The 21,759-nt window shown below is 43.6% G+C and overlaps 2 protein-coding genes across 3 annotated transcripts; both read right to left on the bottom strand.

Moving 5' to 3' along the window:
- Positions 1 to 1,620: 1,620 nt before the first annotated feature.
- Positions 1,621 to 13,371, bottom strand: cass4 (Cas scaffold protein family member 4). Its single transcript, XM_071906564.2, has 7 exons — positions 13,175 to 13,371; positions 5,596 to 6,018; positions 4,799 to 4,882; positions 4,547 to 4,663; positions 3,108 to 4,436; positions 2,888 to 2,971; positions 1,621 to 2,642 (listed from the first exon to the last, which is right to left on the bottom strand). The coding sequence occupies exons 1-7, from the start codon at positions 13,178 to 13,180 to the stop codon at positions 2,226 to 2,228; spliced, it is 2,460 nt and encodes an 819-aa protein (XP_071762665.2). The 5' UTR covers positions 13,181 to 13,371; the 3' UTR covers positions 1,621 to 2,225.
- Positions 13,372 to 14,790: 1,419 nt separating this feature from the next.
- Positions 14,791 to 19,513, bottom strand: cstf1 (cleavage stimulation factor, 3' pre-RNA, subunit 1). 2 transcript variants are annotated; one of them, XM_071906581.2, is made up of 6 exons: positions 19,473 to 19,513; positions 18,848 to 19,074; positions 18,472 to 18,749; positions 18,184 to 18,381; positions 17,500 to 17,890; positions 14,791 to 15,538 (listed from the first exon to the last, which is right to left on the bottom strand). In XM_071906581.2, exons 2-6 carry the CDS (start codon positions 19,014 to 19,016, stop codon positions 15,279 to 15,281), a joined length of 1,296 nt encoding a protein of 431 aa, XP_071762682.1. In that variant the 5' UTR covers positions 19,017 to 19,074; positions 19,473 to 19,513; the 3' UTR covers positions 14,791 to 15,278. The 2 variants fall into 2 exon arrangements, with proteins under 2 accessions (XP_071762682.1, XP_071762688.1); XM_071906587.2 differs by having other exon boundaries at positions 18,848 to 19,069; positions 19,473 to 19,510.
- Between the last annotated feature and the right edge of the window lie 2,246 nt (positions 19,514 to 21,759).

Genomic DNA, 21,759 nt, shown 5'->3' with positions numbered 1-21,759 from the left:
ATTTGATGTCAGTTGTGGTCCAGTGACATATAAAGCTTATGGAGGGTCTGGACTGTGGAGAAGTGATATTCACATTGTTGATGAATCTGCTGTGCATCTCTCAGCTGTTAGAAACAGAAACTCAGTTCCTGACTGCTCAACCAAACTGATCAAAGTTTTGCCTCTGTAACTTAACATGCACTTTCTTTCCCTCCCTCCTGCCTTTTGTCCTTTTCTTCTCCAACAGATGTGCACACACACACACACACACACACACTTATGCTATGTATTTTTAATCATATTTTAATCAGTGCAGTTTTTTTTATCACTTTCTCTGTGCAGCGCAAAAAGCGATGTTTTTCAGATATCTTGCTCAAAATATCAGTGATTCCTCAACCAATAGTTGTCATTCAACATTTAGCTTCAAAGTCTATGTAGGATGCTTATCATTATTCTGGAATTTTGTCAATGGCCCCAGTCAGTCAAGTATAATCTTTGTTTGAATCAATGCTCACTCTTATCCCTAGACCGTCCTCTTATTACAGTATTACACCATGAAGCGCTTACCTCACTGTCATGTACTGTCATGTGATTAGCTCTGTCAATCACAGGCTGCCATAACATAATAATCCAGATAATAATAATCCTGTATTATTATTATGTTATTGTTGATTTTACATTCAGTTAATATTATTTTGCATTGGTCCAGGACATTCTGATTTTGGTTTTAGTAATTTAGTAATTTAGAGGAGCAGATGAATACATTACATACAGTTGTTAACTGTTAACTTGGCATTAGTAATTATGTCATACATCATTAAAATCAACCATTTTCTTGTACCAGCCCTGATCGAGTCTAGGTGACTTAGGACCATTTTTGAAAGAATCCTTTTAGTGGATCAGATTTTGACCAAGAGATTGAACAAGCCACTGCAAGAGTAGTGGATGAAGTCATGTCATTTCAGTACTGCTAGATGGCAGCATACAGTCAGCACAGAGTTGCCTTTAAAAGTGTCAAACTTACCATGACTGTACTTTAAAGTCTTGCGGAGTACCTCAGGGGACAGAACCCAGTCCTGGCCTGATGGACTCTCAGGTGTGTGTGTGTGTGTGAGTGTGTGTGTGTGTGTGTGTGTGTGTGTGCAGCTGTCATTCACTAATTAAGATGCCATTTATAGTTTGAACACTTTGGTTTTTACAATATTTTAGGCGGCAAGGTGGTCGAGTGATTAAAGAGATTGTCCTTCAACTAGACCCGGATTTAAGTTCAATGTTGGAAAGTTGACCCTGACCTCTGGGAAGCCAAAATACAATTTCCATACAGGGATCAATGGAGTATTGCATTACAGTATTATCATTGTTACATTATTTTGCATAGTTTTCCTCCAAGAGGCGCTAGAGAAGGAGCCTCCCTTTAGAGGTCACTGCTGTTGTGTTTTCTTGTCTCATGGAGGGTTTCTGAATTCCTCAGATGGATTCATACACTAGTTACTACAGATATTACTTAAGATATTATATTATACTTCAGATATTACCTTGTGCCCCAAATTAATAAAACAATGAAATGTACAGTTGTTTCAAAAGTTTTTAATCTTAATATCAATAAAAATGTATGACATGTATTGTATTTAGTCATCTTTAAAGAAAAGCTTCGGAATGCATAACACATTTTTTAGGTTATTTACAGATATTCACAAAAGGTAGACTATAATATCAAACTATTAGCCAGGAGGGTATACATTTTACAGTATATAGCAATACAATACATTAAAATACCCAAATAACAAACAATATTCCGACAATATAAAATAGGTCTAAACTATATAAAACAAATTATATTTTATACTTAGGCTACATTGTGTTTTAAAATTGGCTTGAACTGATGCCTTCCTAAATGTGCAATTTAGTCCACTGTGTTAGACTCTGGTCGACAATGTAAGGTAGCCTATTCCTAGAGTTAATTATAAACAAAACTCAATATTTAAATTGTTCTGCTTGCCCCTTTGGCTTTGAAAGGTTCTTGTAACATGATGTACATTTTAACCAGCAAATGCATTTAAATGATAACAAATAACATACACCATAAGAGATTCCTTTGTGGCTAGTGAAGCTATGAAATAGTCCAACAGTAGTTTAATATGAAATGCCTAAACAGGAGAACGGATAGCTAAATGATTGATGACTACAGCAGTGTCTGTTGTCACTCAAACCAAGAAATCAATATGCAGTTTCTGATCTGTATGCTCTCAGAGGTCAAGCGACAATCGAAAGTGCTGTGCTCTTTGGGCCAGTTCCTTTGCAAAGTCTTGCGCCTCATGCAGAGCTTGCTTATCCGGGAAGTGCAGCGCCGCCTTCTTGGTGGCCACAGCCAGCTGCTTCAGGAGGGCACACAGGTGGTTGCTTTTACACAGCAGGCTCTGGCTGGACCCTCCACTGTGGGCCTCCCTGCACAGGGTGTCCACCAGTCTCTGTCCCACCATGATCACCAGCTTACTATGCGAGATGAACTTCTCCGGTGGCTGGCCGTCCCGCAGGCTGCTCACAAACCCCCCGATGGCCTTCTGGAGAGCACCAAAGTAAAGGCGGCAGTGCTCTGACAGGGAGGGCTTACGAGGTTCTTCTGTACCAACACTGGGCTCAGAGGAATGACGTCTCTCATCGCCCTGTATAGCAGAGAAAGAGGGTGAAGATGACTATGTATAGTTTTCCCCAAGAGCATTACTATGTTTCATTACTATGTCTGTTTCTGTCTGTTTCTAATTACAAAGAAAGGCTAGTGTCCTGGATAGCCAAATTGTAGGGGGAGGTATAAAGATCTTATTTTATGAGGCAACAGTGTATTTTCTGTTTTCGTCATGCTCTTCAAGCGAGAAAAATAAATCACATAGTGATGATGGGAAGTACTCACCTGAGGCTTTTTAGAGGCTGGTGTGATATTTTCTTTTGGTTCCCTCTGCACTTCCTTTTGCTGCTTTTCAAAATCATTCTTAGTCTGAGGAAGATAAAAGTCACAAGCAAAATCATCACATTACTAAGTGTGCTTCGGCTTTCCTTATTTAGACTCATTAGATTCATTTAGATTTATTGTTGGTGATGAGTAAGACACAGAAGATTAAAAAGGCTTTTACCTGTAGCTGTACATAGTCATTGTCATCCTCCACTAAGTCCCCTCCTTGCTCACTCCCGTCTGGACTTTTCTTCATTTCTGGCTGACCTGTGGTGTTAGGAAGCTCTGGCTCTTTCTGAGGAGGTCTGAACAGAAGCTTGCCGTTGGCATTGAGCATGGACACCAGGCGCTTCACGTCCTCTGGCACAGTACGGGCCACCATAACAAAGCGCTCCAGTTGGTCGGGTGTCTGGACCTGTCCCGGGTCCTGGGACAGAGTGTTCAGGGGCCAGCCAGCCACATTTAGAGCGCTCACTGTTTGCTGTAGGATTACGCCTGAGTCTTCCACAATGGACAGTTGCTTGTGGAGCCTGGTCTGCAGGTTGGCATCGGTCAAACGGCGAGCATTGCCCTTAACGTCCAGGGCAAAGTTTAGGAAGCATGTCACGGAACACGCAATGCCCTCTGCTGCTTCCTTGATCTCCTCCAGGTGTTTCTCCAGATGTTCTTTGCTCCTCCAGCGGCTGCTGACAAACTCCATGAGACGGGGCACCGCCCTGCAAACAGCCTCCTGGAGCTCCAGTAGCCTGCGGCTGGCCTCGTCCTGGCTGAGCGTCACTTCCCGCAGAGGCTCAGGAGAAGACGAGCTCAGAGCCAGAGAGTCACAGGAGCTGGTGGAGGAGCTGGAAGCGGTGCTGATCCTCTGACTGTCTGCTGCAGAGAGATGCGGGGCTCTGCCTCTCTCATCCTCCTCCTGCAGCAGCGAGTCCCCACTCCCTGGCCGGTCACAGAGAGAAGCAGGCGCCAGGACCTTCCTAATCCGTTGCAGACGCACTCTAGTGTGTTCATAAGCACTGCCAGAGTCCCCCCTGCACTCCAGAGGTATATGATCACTACGGGGATCAGTGAGGCCTCGGGTGGAGAGATGCTCCTGGGGTGGGACGGCATACACCAACTCCTCCGAAAGCCTTTGTGTGGGTGGTTTGTCATAAATAGGGGCCCTTGGCAGCACTTTGGGTGGACTAGGGATGTCTAGTGACAGTGCAGATGAACTGGGTTTTGGGATATCATAAAGCGAAGGAGTTGGACTGCAGCTCTGCATGGGCCAAGCACGTGTTGGAAGAGTATCATAGAGCTGCCTAGCGACAGCTTTGGAGGGCATGGTGTCGTAGGAGCCTGTGGCTGGACCTGGCTTCTCAGGAGACACTGGCACATCATAGATCCACTCTGGCTTGCGGGGATTGGGGAGGGTGTTGTATCCACTGACCATTTTCTGTTGGGCTTCTGTGGCCGAGGGAACAGGAATGTCATAACTAGGGTCCTGAGACAGAGTTGGTGGGACTGCATACACCTGTGAGGAGTAACAAAATGATGAACAAATATATCAAGCATACCAAAGTGAGTACATGGTAAGTGCCTTGGTTCACTAATCCACTGACTGGCCAAATGTCTGAAACTTACATAAGAGTGACCTGGACTGCTACACCCCAAGCTGTCCTGAGGGTCAAATCTCCTCTCCAGCTCAGAAATAGGGATCAGTGAGACTTTTCGGCTCAGCTTTCTTGGAGTTGTTGATGGCTGTCATCAGAAGATTAAAAAAAACAATAAAGAGATCAGGATAGATAAAGACATCTTGGACATTGATCACCAATACCCACCAAATAATTGCTTCTATTGATGCACAGGTTACAGTGTATATTTGCAAAGACTCACAGTGAAAAGGGAGGATCGCCTTGCTCGGTTCGGGACATCGTAAACCTCCCCATTTGGACTGGATAGCACATTGAAGACTGAAGGCTGCAAACAACAGACAGGCAGTAATATAGGGGTTGATTGGTAACACTTGCACTGCTTTGATCATAGATGTATCTACCTCACTGACCTTATGTATCAAGGCCTTTATGGGGATAGTATTTTCTCTGAAGCCCCTTGAGAGTGCCAGAGAACCCCATTATGCATGCATTTTGCCAATTAACCCAGCTCTATAATGGAAACCATGCTGCTCATTGAATATTAGATGGCTACTGCAGAGGGGAACAGGACTCCCCTGGAGCAGGAGAGGAAATGGTGAACATGTGGGTAGACTTGTCCCCGCCCTCTGCCGCACAGGCACCCGTACAGACACCTCTATCTTTCTGGGGTCCCTGGCGGCATGAGCTGCTGTTTGCAGTTAAAAGTGTCTGAAGTCTGTCTCTGCTTGTCTTTTACAGGCCCATAAAGACCCAGTGCTGCATGCCTGTCCCCATGGAGAGGCCCCTGGTCCCCATCTGTAAGCGCTTTTGCCAGCAGGGGTTTCAGAACGTTGCATTTCAGCGACAGTCTACCTCTCTAATCATAAGAGTTAACACTTCCCAAGGAAGAGGACCAACTTTGACCCGGGAGCAACAGACAGGCTAACATCTGCATTTAGCCATGTGTTTTTGTTCATTTCTGCAATAAACACAGAATCATACTTGTTGCAACCCTGCTACCTGCTGCCTAATTCTGAATGTAGACAAAACAAATTGTACCTTGTTTCCCTCTGGTCCTTCTGTGCTGTGCTTAAGTGCTGACGGGATGGGACTTTTGGAAGCTGACAAAGGAGTGGATGGGACCTTATAGATCATGTCCATGCGTTCATAAGCAGGGCTGGTGGAGGGTCTGGGTACACTGGGGATCTGGTAGATATTTTGAGGACTGTCATCACTTTGACCGTCAACTAATTTGGACTTTTCAGCGCCATGACTCAGGGAACCTGCGGTCGTTCCAGACTGGGGTAAGAGCTGCAGTCGATTTGCAGGGGCCAATCCTTGCCGTCCGTACAGAGAGCACATCCACCATCCACTGGTGCCGGCCACATTTTGATCCATCACCGTGACGATGTCCCCTTTTCTGAAGGCCAACTCATCTGGACACTCTGCAGTGTTGTCGTACAGAGCTTTGGCAAGTTTGTTCTAAAATAAAGAACAGAGTAGATGGAAGAAAAGATCAGGAGATTAAAACATAGACAGGTACTATGCAACACATTTTACATGACAAAAGGACAATACCCGACACCCAGACAACCTCCAAGAATTTTCACAGGTATTGATTATCTGTTCAGTTTCTACATTTCTGAATATGGCAATGCGTCACTGTGCAGCTGTAGTCCTTTGACATTTCCTCTTGCGAAGCATTGCCACAACAGGTTTCACAATCGTGTTGACGTCAGTTTCACAATGAAAAAATAGTCACGCAAAGAATGGTAATGTGCACAGGTGTGCCAAGTCATTCTTAGTCTCATCTTTAGATCAATAGTGAATACAAAAACTAAGTACAGGTGTTTTGTTAGAATGGTTGCTTTCTAAGTCCTGTATTTTCACTTCCTGTTGGTGCTTCCTACAGAGGAATAAATGGAAACCAGCTTCTTAAAAGCTTCCTCTTGCAGACTAGTGAGCATCCTTTCTCACTGTTCCAAAAATATGTTGTATTGTGCAAATAAAACCTTGTTTCACTCAACATATTTTCAGTCACATTTATAGAAAAACGCAAAGGTTTTTCAAACAGATCAAACTGAATCAAATCTGTGGTCATGACAAATGGAGTACTGGAATTCAAGAACACTCATGTCTTCCTATTACACATGCATATGTTAGACTGTGAGTGTGTACCCATTGCATGCATCTCTGTAAAGCCTTTGCCATGTGTTGGGACATTCTTCACTGTCACCAGTTATGCCTGCCCACACACTGTTGCACTCTCCTCTAGGTTTGAGAAATCTTTCAGCCATAAGACTTCGTGCATATGAACATACCAGACTATGTGACCACAAACAGTGATGTGTGAACTTTATCATCATTTCAAACAAGACCTAAACCTCACTGTAGGCCTAATGAGAAACTCTTTGGTGTGGTGGCTCCTGTGATATAGGCTGTCATTATGAGAAACAAGCTGTGAATAATGAAACCTGCCGACAACCCACAACCATTGGCCAGAACTGAATTTAAAGCCTTACAGGCTTGGTATGTGGTTTTGACTTGCTGTGTAGATGCACAGAGAAATGGGGTTAAGCTGACAAAAAAAAAAATCGCGCTAAACACTCATCTTGTCAAGTTGGCCCATAAATGCCCATCCAAACCATGTATGTTTAGAAAAAATCTATTTTGTTGTTACTTTTGTTGACTTTTACATGTTTGACACTCTCTGCTGTCTACCATTCAGACTGCAAAATGGTGAAGAATGAACTATCTAACACGTTATGGGGAGAGATTTTTCGAATAGCATGTTTAACTGCAGTCCAGTTGGGATCCTGATGGCCTGTGTGCATCCTGTTGATGTACATTAGTCATTTTGTTTCTGTCCGTTCTGATAAAGTGTCAGTAAAAAAAACAAGGCTGCTTGTTATGCATTGAGCTGAAGGCCAGAAACTAGCAGAGACGGTACAGACAGTCAGCACCCTCGACAAAACATACACACCATCACACCCTCTCACACACCCACCCTCAGCTGATAAGTGCGTGGGGGGGGTGGGGGTGCTGGCACCGCCGTACATGGAGCTGCCCACTTTCTGCGGGTGAATCCTCCATAACAAAGAGCCCATTCACCATCAGAGCCCAACACGCTCGGCACCTGTTGGGGGTGCGGGCCTGCCAGCCCTCTGGAGCACAGGCCATGCACACTGACCACAGCAGACCATAGCGTATCCCCCCCCCCACCCACCCAACACACACACACCAAGCCTCAGCAAACTCCCTTTATAATCCTCTGGGTCATGCTGCAGACATGCAAGCGCAATACGTAGGGTCGGATGACAGCCGGCAACCTTACCGTCCGTCAAGATTTACGCTGTTCTACTTTCTCCCTGTAACATCATCTGCAGACTATCCTGAGATGAGATTACCAAATGTTTGGTTACTAAATGTTTGGTTTAATGATCACTGTAAACACTATTCAAACCACCGTACTTGTATTGCATTCATACTGCATTGGTCCATTCAGGTCCTGATAAGAGTATGATCATAGCCACATTTCAGCATTGCTCCATAAATTTGGGTTACGAGATTGTACTGCGGTGTTGAGGTTCAGTATCCAAATGTTATCGCGGTCACAAATGCCACTTAATGCCCAGCCTATCCTGTGACCCGATTATGAATGGCAGTTAACTTTGTGTGTAGCGTTTTCTAACCACAATTCGACATGTGAAACTGCAAATAATGTGCCGAGTTTCCAGAATTTAGGTCACTTTTGAGGAGCGGAAGCCCATGCCGCAGCGGGGGCCCGGCGCTGTGTTTACTCGTGTCGGTGGCTCTGTCTCTGTGTATATCACCGAGTACAGTAACAAAGTCAGATTCAGCTGTGGGTCTTTTGGATTCCTGCACACGCCTGCTTGTGCAGATCAGCCACTCTGACAGCTGGCTTCAGCACTTTAACTGCACAGCTGTCTCTCCCTTTCGCTCTCTCCCTCCCCGTCTCTCGCCTCCATCCTGTTCACAAATTAACATGGTCTGATCAAACACAGCACTGAAAAAATGTCTTTAAAACTCCATGTATTGATCTTCTGTTGGAGCGATAAGCTGTATCAGGCCTAACATCGCTTCTTGGATGTTCTAAAAATCAATGCAAAATAACACTTTGAGTGGCTTATTGCTTTCATAAAGCGGTGGTAATTGTTATTCTTCTGCCAACAAATCCAGTTCTTGAACAGTAGCTATTGTGACACATTACTAGAGGTATGAATGGTGATTTTTTTTGTTTTTTGCCTGAATAGTCACACTCCTGATTCACTATACTAAGTATGCCCAACTCCAAAGTGCCACTGGAACAGGAACCGCTCCAGGAAGTGGGAACCAGTGTGGGAACTCTTCCCTCTCGGTTCACTTTGACCTTTCACTCCCTTGACAGCCTGGGCACGACCCCCGGGTCAGGTCAGCACCTCATCCATTATGCATTCAGACACATGCCAGGAGCGGCACAACACCCATGGTGGTACACAAATCTGTCAGACTCAACTAAAAATCCACTGACGTCGAAAATCCCAATTTTCCCAGACACAGCGGAGGGAGGAGGGTGTTCAAGATGAGTCAAAGCACATAGCTGAGCTGATCTCTCTCCTTGAATTTGGACAGGATGTTAGCCTGTAAATACGACATATCAGACTTTCCCACAGTAACTTAGATACAACATGGGGGGGTAGAGGAAAAGAGACAGAGACGGACAGACAGAAGGAGAGAGATCGAGAAAGATTTGTTTTCCCAGTATCTGGACCGGTACAGAGATGAGATTATCGATCGACGTTTTCCATGGAAATTCACATTTGTCAACCCTCTCTCCAACCAAAACAAATACAAGAGGAGGCTGTGGAGACGAACTCAGGCTCCGTGGCAGTGACACTGACTCACTGCAGCTGCCCTGGTATTTCCTGTATGGGAACTAGTGAGAACTATGTCAAATTTCATACACAAACACAGACAACTGACAAAACTTTCAAGGACCCTTCGTGGACAACCAACATTCCCCCCTTGACAACTAAGCTTGTTACAATAACATGAGATTTAAAAGAAAATAGTAGATAGTAAATAGACTTCATATGTTCCAAGATTGAATGTGTTTGGCAGAAAGCCGATTAAAGATGCGTAAACTGATCTCATTTCCAATAGATTCTTTTTGTGCTGTTCGGTGCCTCGGGTGACATTGTCAATCAAGTCTGTAAAATCTCACGATTTACTTTGCATGTCACTTATACTATTACTGTTCATGTTGCAATAACTGAAATCCCAATTCTGATGACTCAATACATGATAATTGACGTGAGACTGAATAAAATGGGACAGTTCATGGAATGAGCTGGAGGACTTTTTCTAATGAAAAGGTGCTTGTCATGAGAACAACAAAACGGAAAATCACCCCACAATCACATCACAATGAAACTGCATTTTGAGGGCATCTTGCTTCCTTAATATCATGTATTTCCTGCAAGAATAGGATGCTGGGGCGGGACATAACGTGGAGAGGGACCATTCAAAAGTGTAAACCAATAGGAGATGAGTTGGGAAGAGAACGGCAGTTTTATTTGATGGGAGGGGCAGAGGAGCGGGATTGTTCAAAAATCTGTGATTGGTTGGAATTTTATGTCACTTCCTGGTACACGATGACGTCACCGCTAAAGATTTTCCATTTTCTAGGAAATAAAGGTAATGAGATTTTAATATAACAATACAGACATCATTTTTTGTCATTTTTTGGGGCATAAATTGGTGTATAGGTGTATAATAGAATGAACTAAAAAGGTAAAAAAGTCATTTTTCATTTAAGTGCAACTTTAAACTTCCATGTTATTCACCAATTCGACAACTAAAATGACCAGAAGTGACACACTGCAAGATGCATTGCATATTGAATTGTTTCAAACACCTACAGTACAGTTGCTGTTGCTTGGAGGCGTAAGTAGCTCACAAAATACAGAGGCTGAGCAGCAGCAGATAACAGCAGGCAGGCTGGTTTGCAGGCTTTACGCTCCGTTGCAGGAACTTATCTTCTGCTCACCCTCTGGTTTTATTTATACACACACTTCCTGAGCCTCATCTTCTGCTTTTTGTCACAGTGATCATGTTATGTGGTCATCTTCCTGCTTAGTCCTCCTAGCCACTATAGTAATGGTGTCAAACAAAACGTGTTGAGCACAGAGATCACTGAGAAGCCCGTCATCCTCTACACTGCATTTTACACTGTGAGCCACCGGGTCAGATTTGGTGGGAAATCTGCTGGATTGCTTTACGGCATAAAGGGAGACTGCTTTATGGCACAAAACAGGCAGAAGGAGCTGTTTTTCAAGCACAAATGGAGCAAGAAGCAACATCCTCTTTGCAAGAAGAAGCAATGGGGTTTATGGGGAATGCGGTCTTGATTTTGAGAAACACTAACACTAACAGTATCTCTGTTGTGAGACAGAGGCTACCACCTGTCTCATTTTTCACAGTAATTATACCAATATCACATTTAAATTTGCCAATGATATATTGATGTTTAAAGGTTGTACTTTTAGTGTAGCCTAAATCACAAATTTAAATGAATCAATTTAAAAAGCTAATATTTATAACAGCAATTTAAACCATGTTTTCCACACTATCTCCCACTCGTTTTTTTTTTTTTTTTCAAGACATTCAGAGTAATGGTTGCAGAAAACTTTGCATGCCTTGTCACTTCAGGAACGCCCAGTTTATGGGTACCAGGAATCTAAGTCAACCCCTGTAGATCAGAGCCTCACTGATTAATGAATTTGGTTATTTTTTCACAGACTGCAAAGGGGTTTGTGCAGGAGCCTATTGCCCAATTGGAATATATCCTCGAAACTTCTGGGTCACAGGAGGAGAGATGAGGCCTCTTACTTTTGCGGTAGATTCATAATCCACAGCCGTCCTGCACATGGACAGTGACAGGAGAACAGATCAATAAAAAGACAGATGGCAGTTTGGGCCAAAATGGACCAAAAAAACCCCAAAAAAACATGATTATTTCAACTTCCTTGAGTGGGATGCGTAGAGGATGCTTCCACTTCTCCATGCAAACCTCATGTCGTGTGAGCACTCATGACTGTCTGACGGCTCCTGCTCTCAGATGATAAAAACAGCCACAACAGTGACAGCATTCAAGAAATCCTAAAATAGTGCTTGACAAACTAAAAAAAAACTTTCCAGCGCAAAATCACCTTATGGAACGGAAGTGAGATTGCTCACAGTGGCATTGTAGTCATCGACCAAACTGGTCACTGCTGAGTCGTCTGAAGACGGGGTGAAAAGGATGAGCTCACTCCCATAGTGGCTTGGTATGGGAAAATGTCAGGATGATGCACTGTGCACTACTGATAGGACCTGGGAACAGTTTACTGCAAGATGAAGCTTTGCTTGTAGTTACATTCATCATGTCAGGGTTTTTCAAACAATTTCAACCCAGTGACTCCCAACCAAATACTCACACATTCTGCCTGAAGGGCCCCAATCTGAGGTGTTTGCAGTACATACTGGTGTAACTACATAGGCCTAATATAGGTGTGGAGATAGCAGTGGAGGTAGTAAAAAGTAAAACAGATATGCATCCTCTCACTGTGCTCATTTCAGGTAAATGAAATGATAGGAGATCTGATATCTGAATGAGGAAACAAGTGCACCCGCTTTGAGTGGTGAAACTTAAAATTCCACGCAAATTCTTGCCAATCAGGTCAGCAGGAGACAGAAGGCTGAGGTTACATACTGAGGCATCAGGCTGGACAGAGCGTTTCAGCTTTCCACAGACGGGAACGGGAACGATTCCAGACACAAAAGGCTCACTCAGCAGATCCCACACTCTCGGGCAAAAAAATAGAAAGACACAGCATACCAACAAATGTGCACAAGACATCAGAGACAAACGTGCATGTGTTTGCGATCAAGCCAGGGACAACTGTGTTTAAACGTTCGGAGGTGGTTAAGAAGTGGGAGGCACACAGGAGTACGAGCCATTCTGTGGTTTTATAATTGAGTACACCTCAAATCAAAGTAAGATGGAACGGCTAGAGAATGAAAGGAGACAAACATGTTGGTGGCGTTTAAGAGCCAGGGCCAGATCAGATTCTGATGAATGTTTAAGTGAAGCCAAGCACAGCGCAGCCGCACAGCCTCACACGTGCAAAGTGCAACATTTTAGAAATTAAACTTTACGCCTTTAAGCCCCAATTATCTGTTTGCTGAGCAGCTTGCCTTGATAATCTAACTTCTAAGGATTTGTGTGTTAATGAGGCTCATAAAGCCCCATTCTCAGCTCAGCTCTCTCTCAGGAGCAGCCCTATCAGGTTACACCCCACAGTGGAGCTGAAGACGGGTGCAGGTCAGGGTGGGTGGGTGGGTGGGTGGGTGGGGGCTGTGTATAGAAATAGTTGGTAGCTGACACCGCAAGTTAAAAGTGAAATCCAAGCAGGTGGTCTACGGGGAAATTCCTTCGGATGAGCAACATTAGACCCCGGTCCAGTAAAAAAAAAAAAAAAAAAATCACATTATTTGACAATTTGACATTTCAAGCATAAAAGTCAACTGATTTTTAAAGTAATATTCTAAAACAATTCACACAAGTGCTACATAATACAGCAGGTGCAGCGCTCACCTCCATTCTTTTTTTTTTTCTTTTCTTTTTTTTTTTAAATCAACAGGTCTTCAGCGTCCGCCCAGAGAGAAATAAGTCCGTCCACGGGGTCGACTCTCAGTGATCCTTGTCCACCATGACCGGGGGAGTCTATGTGAAAACTCTGTGGATCCGGCGCTCGGGGGTTTTAGTCCTCCTCCTCTCTCTCACACACATATTGTCTGAGCTGTCACTGAGAGCCAGACTCTTTTACACGCTGGGCGGGGAGATCAAGCTCCTAGTCTGCTTTCCTGCAGCCCCATTGGCCTGAGAACCCCCCCCTCCCCCCCCCCCTCTCTCTCTCTCCCTGCAGCTGCCCCACCCCACCACTCTGTAGATCTTTCTTTCTTTCTTCAGCTTCATGTCACTCTTTGCTCTCACTCTCTCTCTCTCTTCCCCCCTCGTCTTTGCCTTTTGATAAAGCAGAAGTACATCACTTCTACGTCACCGCTTGACTTTTCCAACTTTCCAGCGAACGAAGGGGTTTTTTTCTTCTTCGTATAAGTCTTCTCATTTTATTTTCTGTCTCTCTTATCACTTCCCCTTTCCTATGCTTTTGATACATTCCTCCAAAAGGCTTTTAGACAGATTTATAAAGCAGGTCGGGGGGTGGGGGTATTGTATTTGAAGTAAAGATTCTTGTGGCTGTGGCCGTTGTTGTCCGGACGACGCGGGCAGCGGCGTCTGGGAGAGTTGGGTTGGGGGGGTCGGGGGAACGGAGACGGGGCGATGGGGCGGAGGGGTGACCTTCCAGTCTGGGGGCCACTGGCCAGAGATGAGGAAACTAATCACATTGTGTTGAGTTGCGTCACCTCAAAATAGAGCAAATGAAAAACACGAGAGATATCTAGGGCTGAGCTTTTTGTTTTCTTCAGTTTAAAGGGAATGAAAATAATAGCAGGAGCATTTCAGCGGGTTTCAGTTACACTTTCTTTGTGCGATGGTATTTCTGTGTTATGCGTCTCCGACACGCTATTTTATGGCTTGTTTTGCTTCCTTGTGTTGTATTGTGTTGAATACTGTATTCCATCATTTTGTTCTGCGATTGATTGTTGATTAGTCAGATCTAGGTAGGCTCATTCTCGGCCCTTTGAGATGCACCTGTGATGAAGGGCTATAGAAATAAATACATGAAATGAACTTGAATTTAACGATGATACCAAAGCCTCAATCCTGCATTTTCACTTAATACAACAAACTCTTTAAGGGACTTGAGGATGGAACATGGAAAATTTATCCCACATCTCAAAACAAACAGTAATTCATACAGCTTCAACTACATTTAAAACTCATGTCGACAGTCTCATATTTTGGCTTCCTAGTGGGAAACTTTTTTCTATATAGCCGAATTTGTTTATGGACGGATATGAAAATGTGGTCATTAGTCTTGACAGTGGGAGTGTGTTGGTGTATCTCTGCATATGTGGTCTGATCACAGCATGCAGGTTTCCCCCCTTTGCAGCAGCAACTGTGGTCTTCAAATATCGACAGGATATCGCCTCGGCTGAAAAATGTGTTTGTGGTTATGAGCTCAGAGAGTAAGAAATGAGCATGTACAATGATAAATAATAGCAGCTCATCTGTTTTTTTTTGTTTAATAAAAATCTGAATTACAACATAAGACAGTAGATAGACAAAATATAAAAGTGGAAAAGACAACCACACAAACGCTGTGGTCACTTGTGACAAAAATCGGAGGAAAATACGGTATGAGTGTTGCAACTGATGTTTCCAACAGTAACAAAGATTTTACAGACTTCGAGGCGGCTCTTACTTCAATCAGACAAGTGTTATCAAAAAGAAAAAGACATCTGGGCAAACAGCGCCCTCGACCTTTGATGTTATGGCGGTGCAGCGCTCACTCTTCCTTTCTAAAGTACTCCCCTAAACAAAACTAAACAGAACAAACTGCCACATGCCAGAGACCAGTGAGTGACGCGTTGTGTGACAGTATGGCAGGCTGCAAAACGAGTCTGGAAGACCCTGGGAACAGTGGAGGACAGAGGCTGCACTGTCCGGCGACCTGTTTGGGGGAGGGGGGGGGGGGGGGTTTCAATAGAGTCAGAACCTGGAGGCTGGACCCGCCTCAGTCCGTGGTGGTGCGGCGGTACCAGAAGCGGGCCCTGAAGTCGTCGCTGCAGGTCATGAAGCCGGGGTTGGTGGGCGAGTGCACGATGCAGCGGACGATGTTGTTGTGGCCCAGGGACAGCAGGTTCTTCCTCTCGGCCGAGCGCGAGTCCCAGCAGCACAGGCTGATGGTGCGCTCGTCGGGCAGCAGCACGTAGTCCTCCGTGTGGTTGAACACCCCCTGTGTGCGGTGCATCTGGCGGCCGCTCAGCCCCGCACCTACAAGAGCAGGCAGAGGGGGGGGGGACACAGTCGCTGGGATGTGTTTAACTGCTTTAATCATACAAATTAGTTGTTGAATGGATGCCACCTGTCACTCACACACATACTGAATGTACAAAATATTAGGGATGTCTTCCTGATGTTCAGCTGCAGCCTCTTTTGCACAAGCCACATCTCAATTGTCTCAAAGCATAAAAAATCTTCTTCTCTAATTTGTAGGGCTGAAAGATATGGACATAAAATCTAATTGCAATTATTTGACAGAATATTGCAATTGCGATTTAAACTGTGATTGATTTGTTTAAAGAAAAGTGATTTTGTTAAAAATAGATAGAAAATAGATGTCAGTGTGCAGGATTTACGGAGTTTGATGAAAGGTTTTGATTCATGGACCAAAAATTACTTGGAGCTCTAAAACACCTTGTTCAGAAATTCAGTTTGGACGCTCCTCTCCCTTAGGCAATTAATTGCGCCCGCTGCGATTTGGAAATTGCAGAGGTTCATATTGTGATTTTGTTTTTTTCCCCCGATTACTTGTTCAGCTCTACTAATTTGTCGGTATCTTTTTATCTACATGTCCTCCTTTGTGATTGGTCTATTAATAAGAGAAATCAATAAGGGATAGCGGTGATCCTAAACGTTTCCCTGCAGGAAGTGTCCCTAAGATTTTGTACAGTCAGTGTATGTTTGCAGTATCCAAGATCTATCAGGGTTGCAACACATTTTCCATTTCAAAATTCCACACTTCTTCCTGTGCCTTAATTTCATGACTGGATTTGAAGGTTTGGTGGGTGTTCAATATGATGTGTGCTGATAGTGGCTGGGCAACATAACTTTTGACCCGGTCATATAACTCTAATAGCTGATGCTACTACTGAAAACAAAGACGTGTGAAAGGACAGTGAACTTACAGCTCCTTAAATGCGTGATCATATGGAGTCAGGACTGAACAATATTTGCCGGAGTTTCAGTGCAATTCCTTAACTTTTCATCGCCCAGAAATTCCAGAACTGCATATATTAGGAACCCTGCTATAATCAATCTCTTATCATTGTCAACAATTAGGAGGAGTGAAGTGCATGTACTTTCAAGCCTCTAGGGAACCATCTAACTATAAAGCAAGGAATCTCTGTCTGTGAGTGAGTGAGTGAGTGTGTCCGTCGCATATCTCGAGAACCATTCGTCCCATCGACTTCACACTTGGCGGGCGTATTGCTGGGGACCCAAGGACGTGCAGTGTCGGATTTGGTGCAATTTGGACATACGGCAATCACAGGCAGTGCGAGATATAGACCTAATAATACATATGGAGGAATATAGGCTTACTAATATAGGCTTAATAATATAGGCCTCATAGGCGATCCTTTCACGCACTGCGCTCTGTCATTCCATGTCATCCCTCAATGCATAGATCTCAATGAAATATATGAGTTATTATCAGTTTTTTGATGCATCACAAATGCTCATGTGAACGGGGCCTAACTCCTGCCATTTTCAACCGGAACCCTATTTTCTCCATCAGTTCCCATCATATCAATAAGCCCGATATCGATTCTGACCAAATTCGCGTCAACTGCTTCACTATAGAGCTACTTGCATCTTTCTATTCTATTCTATTCTTGCCAGGGTGCGCAGCTTTCCAATACAGTCCTATAGGGACAGCGGACTCTCCAAAAATCAACCCCAAACGCACCCAAAGCATTTCATTTTTATTCGTTTTATTTCCACTTTACTCACTTCACAAATCTGTTAACCATACGCTTAAATGTGTGTGCCCTGATAATGTGGATATTTATTTTTTAAGAATAGCCAAGACAAAAAAAAAAAGATATTAGTCATGAAGATATGATTAGATGAGGTCTGACACTTTGAGAGTGCTTGTGCACCCCAAAAAAAACATGAGGGCAATGGGGCTGCTGACAAATATAAAGCATGATCAGTTAAGGTGTCCCACTCACCTGTGTACTTCACCAGCGTCCGTCCCGTGGAGATCTCCCACAGCTTGACCACGGAGTCTTTGCCGCTGGACAGGATGTACTTGGAGTTCTTGGAGAAGATGGCGGAGCAGACCTCGGCGCCGTCGTGGGCCTTGTCGAAGGTGGTCACGCAGCGGTTGGACACGCCGTCCCACAGCTTGATGCTGCCGTCCTTGCTGCACGTGACGTAGCTGTTGGCGGTGGGGTTGTAGCCGACGCCGCTGATGGTGTCCGTGTGCTGGTCCAGCGGGTTGCAGGACACGAAGCACTGGAAGGTGTTGACGTCGTAGAGGCGCAGCGTGGGGTGCTGCGTTCCCACCAGCAGGAAGTCACCTGATGGGTGGAAGGAGATCGAACGCAGCATCTCAGCTTCCTGTGGAACGGGTATAGATAGGATTTGATTAGAATAGAAATATCAATGCTACTTTGTAAAAGCAAAGAAATGTCTCTAATCCTGCTTTTTTTTGGGCAGTGAACTGAATTAAAATTTTGTTTTCATTTTTTTTCCAGCCTGCTTTATGTTAGCCATGTCAATTTTTTTGCATAATTGGGCATCTCCACTGTCAACAGACAAATTCTTATTTGGCTAAACCTTCTAAGACAAATGAAGAGATGGGATGAAACTTCTCCTGTGAAATTTGGGCAATTCTATGTGCAAATACTGACCTGTATGTGTTTAAATGCTCTTTTTGCAGAGGGCTTAGAGTAGTCAAACAGTTTGAGCGTGTAGTCTCGTGAGCCAGAGGCTAGGATCTGTTCGGTCGGGTGGAAGGCGAGGCAGGTGACTTCATCGACGTGGTCATACAGAGTCCGAATCACCGGGTGGTTCTCCATGTTCTGCTGGGCTGTCTCATTCATCATTACCTAACAGATAAAAAACAGTAAAAATAAATATGAGCCTGCTGATCTGGCACAAGTAAAGGCTGATGATTGTACTTCTCAAACCTGCCTTACCTCTATGGGCATGGCACTCTTGGCTAGCATCCGCTCTGTGTCCAGGATCTTGATGGAGGCATCAGCAGAGCCAGTGGCAATGAGCTGGCCATCACGGCTGTAGGTGGCAACACGACACGGACCCTTATGGGACGTCACATAGCAGGTCTCGTACTCGGACGCCTCTGGAGACATGGTCTGGACGTCAGCATCAAACTCCAGGTCAATACCCACCCCGGGCGCCACTGTATCTGACCGACCGATAGCATACTGAACTGCACTGTCGTCATTCTCCATTCCTGCAAGAGGTGGTCAACCGTACAGTCAGAGACACTTCAAGACATCCAAACAAAATGACCATGCACACATACAGTAAGCAACCTCGTGAGTCCCGTACCAATCTTAGCAAGCTGCATTAGCTGCTCTGAGGGCGACACGACGGTCTGTGGTTTCACTTCATTGATGAGACTGTTGGCAATGTTGGTGTATCCATCATAAAGCAACTGGCTTATGATGAGCTTGTACAGGTGCTGTCGGTCCTTCAGAGTTGGCTTGGGACGATACATGGTGGATGTGCAGTCAGTACCGTGTGTGACCAGTACCGGGACGTTGGTAACAACTTCGCTATAACAAAAGACACATGTCAACAATTAATGCAGTGACCTTTTTACTGGCTATTGTTAGTTACGTTTAATGAGTAGATATTAATGTTAATTTGAGAGCAAACTTAATCTTGCTAGCTTAAGCTAGTTCGCTAACCTAGTTGCAAACACACACTGTTATTTTTGAATACCATCATATAACGAATGAATGGAACTTGTTTGCAACTAGCTAGTGCTTAGCAATCCTGCTAACGTTAGCTTCTTGCTACAGTCAAGATGGTGTAAAAACAACTGCAAGGATGGACACATTCGTGTCCTGACTATGCGTGTGTACGACACAACCAAAGGGACATTTGCTGTTTATCGACAGGAGTATAAACACTCCTGCTCGCTTTATTTTAAAACTTAAAAATGTCAAACCCTCTCCAAGCTTCCAGTGCCGCTTGGTCCCAAACGTGTGTTACGTTGTACGTATTTGACGTCCTACGTCACATCAGTAACTACGAGTACAGAGTAACGATGCCTTCAAATGCTGTCGGAAATATTGAAATTTGGAGTTGCCTCGATTCAACTCAACTCAACTCAACTCAAATACGCCTGGGCAAGTGAGCATTTTCTATGATACCCCGAACTGTCGATATGTGACGTTTGGGGGCGGCAAACATGGAGGCCGTGTAGTATATTAAGAAAAAAGAAGTTAAAAAACAACAACAATTACATGCGTCCGCTTGGTTATTATGTCCAAACTCAAGCACTACAAGTCGTACTTCCATCTCTAAACTCGGAAGTAAGAGCTTACTTACTACTTACTACTTACTATACACATGTTCATTCTGTATATACTATACACCATACTGTATATACTATATATATACTGTATATATCTTGCATTTCAAATCCACTGTTCATACTGTTTATACTGTTCATACTGTTATTTATCTTAGCACACTCATACTATACTGTTCATACTGTTATTTATCTTAGCACACTCATACTATACTGTTCATACTGTTATTTATCTGTTATTTATACAGTTATTTATCTTAGCACACTCATACTATACTGTTCATACTGTTATTTATCTGTTATTTATACTGTTATTTATCTTAGCACACTCATACTACCCCTTACAATTTATTCTATTTATATACTTAGTATTCATACCACTCTGTTCATACTGTTCATTCTGTTAATACTGTTCATACTGTATATACACCATACTGAATATACTATATATATTATTATATACATCTTGCATATTCATATATCTTGCATACTCATATCCACTGTTCATACTGTTGATAATGTTAATACTGTTCATACTGTATATATCTTAACACATTCATATTACCCTTATAGCTTATTTTATTTGTATAAATATATATATATGTACATTACATTGCACTGCACTTTTACTGCTTCTTTTGCACTTCTCGTTAGATGCTAAACTGCATTTCGTTGTATTAGTACTTGTACTCTGTGCAATAACAATAAAGTTGAATCTAATCTAATCTAATCTAATTTTACGAGTAGCACTTGAAGGCAGCGTATCTTTAGTGCTGGCCATAGCATTGAGTTAGAAAGTTGTATCTCATTGTATCAATGGCTCTGGTGCAGGCCAAGTACCCGTTACATTCAGGTTACATTCACATACTGGGCCTGGAGCAGTGACCTCAGCATATTTAGCATATTTTTTGGTTTGTATGTTTGTTTGTTTTTTACTGTTTTGCCCAACATTAATGACCACAAACAACCCATAATGCCTTGTTGAATTACATGTTTTACACTACACAATACTTTACTTTTTTGCCAATACCTTTTTACCTCAGATATGTACACCGATGACCCAGCAGAGGGCGCACACGCACAATCTCTCACATAAACAGAAATTGAAGCTCTCAGCACATGCTCAGGTTATGATCCCAGCTGTAATGGTCCACTTAGCTTTGCAGAAGTAGGCTTAATAATGCCTTTAAATACAACTACATGCAGTGAGTGTTTTGAAGAGGAAAATAGCGAAAGCAATGATGGTTTACAGTTTATAACTGATAAACACAGATTGTGTGTTGGACAGCTAGTAGTCGATGTGGTGGTGGTGATGATGATGATAAAACGGGACACAAGACTGCTGCTCTTTTGCTATTGAACAGATATAAGTGAACATTTGAGTGCATAGGCCTACAGCGAATCAGCACCCACCCACACACAGTCTCTCAGCTGCCACTTCCTGCATGTGGCTTCTCAGTTCAAATGCCAGCCAAAAAAGACAGAAATCACAAAATAGTGTAATATGTGCAGATGGACGATGGTATATTGGCCATGTGGTTTACTGGATATCAATCCATCTATAATTTCATGTGCAAAACTGCAGCAAGAGGCCCATTTATCTACTAATGAAGCAAGCTGGATATTTCCCTTGTGTATCTTCTATCCAGAGCCATAATATGAAAGAGGTTGTCTATTGCAGTGTTCAGTGGCAGGCGTGTTCACTATCCTCGTAGAATGGCATAAAAGCTGTGACAGTCAGGGGTCAGGAACTATTTTATGCCTCCAGTGATTAAGGTTTTACTTCCTAGATCTAAAGGATGTTGCCAAGCAACATAAACAAAACTCTGCTTACTGGCAGGAGTTGAAACTATTATCTGTCAATGGCATTTAACTGCTGCCGACTGCTTTGGAGAAGACATCTGAACAATGGTCTTGATTA

This window comes from Centroberyx gerrardi, chromosome 5 (assembly GCF_048128805.1).
Source record: "Centroberyx gerrardi isolate f3 chromosome 5, fCenGer3.hap1.cur.20231027, whole genome shotgun sequence".
In the NCBI taxonomy this organism is placed as follows: Eukaryota; Metazoa; Chordata; class Actinopteri; order Beryciformes; family Berycidae; genus Centroberyx; species Centroberyx gerrardi.
Note: the sequence above shows the minus strand (reverse complement) of the source record. Positions and strands in the feature narration are given on the sequence as shown.

Excerpts from the sequence above, each read along its gene's own strand:
- cass4 (XM_071906564.2), bottom strand. Across the intron at positions 4,883-5,595 it reads AAGGACCAGAGGGAAACAAG|CCTTCAGTCTTCAATGTGCT; the intron begins GTACAATTTGTT and ends TGTTGTTTGCAG. Across the intron at positions 4,437-4,546 it reads GCAGTCCAGGTCACTCTTAT|GTGTATGCAGTCCCACCAAC; the intron begins GTAAGTTTCAGA and ends TACTCCTCACAG.
- cstf1 (XM_071906581.2), bottom strand. The coding sequence starts at position 19,016 with ATGTATCGTCCCAAGCCAACTCTGAAGGACCGACAGCACCTGTACAAG. Across the intron at positions 18,750-18,847 it reads AATGCAGCTTGCTAAGATTG|GAATGGAGAATGACGACAGT; the intron begins GTACGGGACTCA and ends CACCTCTTGCAG. Across the intron at positions 18,382-18,471 it reads AGAGTGCCATGCCCATAGAG|GTAATGATGAATGAGACAGC; the intron begins GTAAGGCAGGTT and ends TTTATCTGTTAG.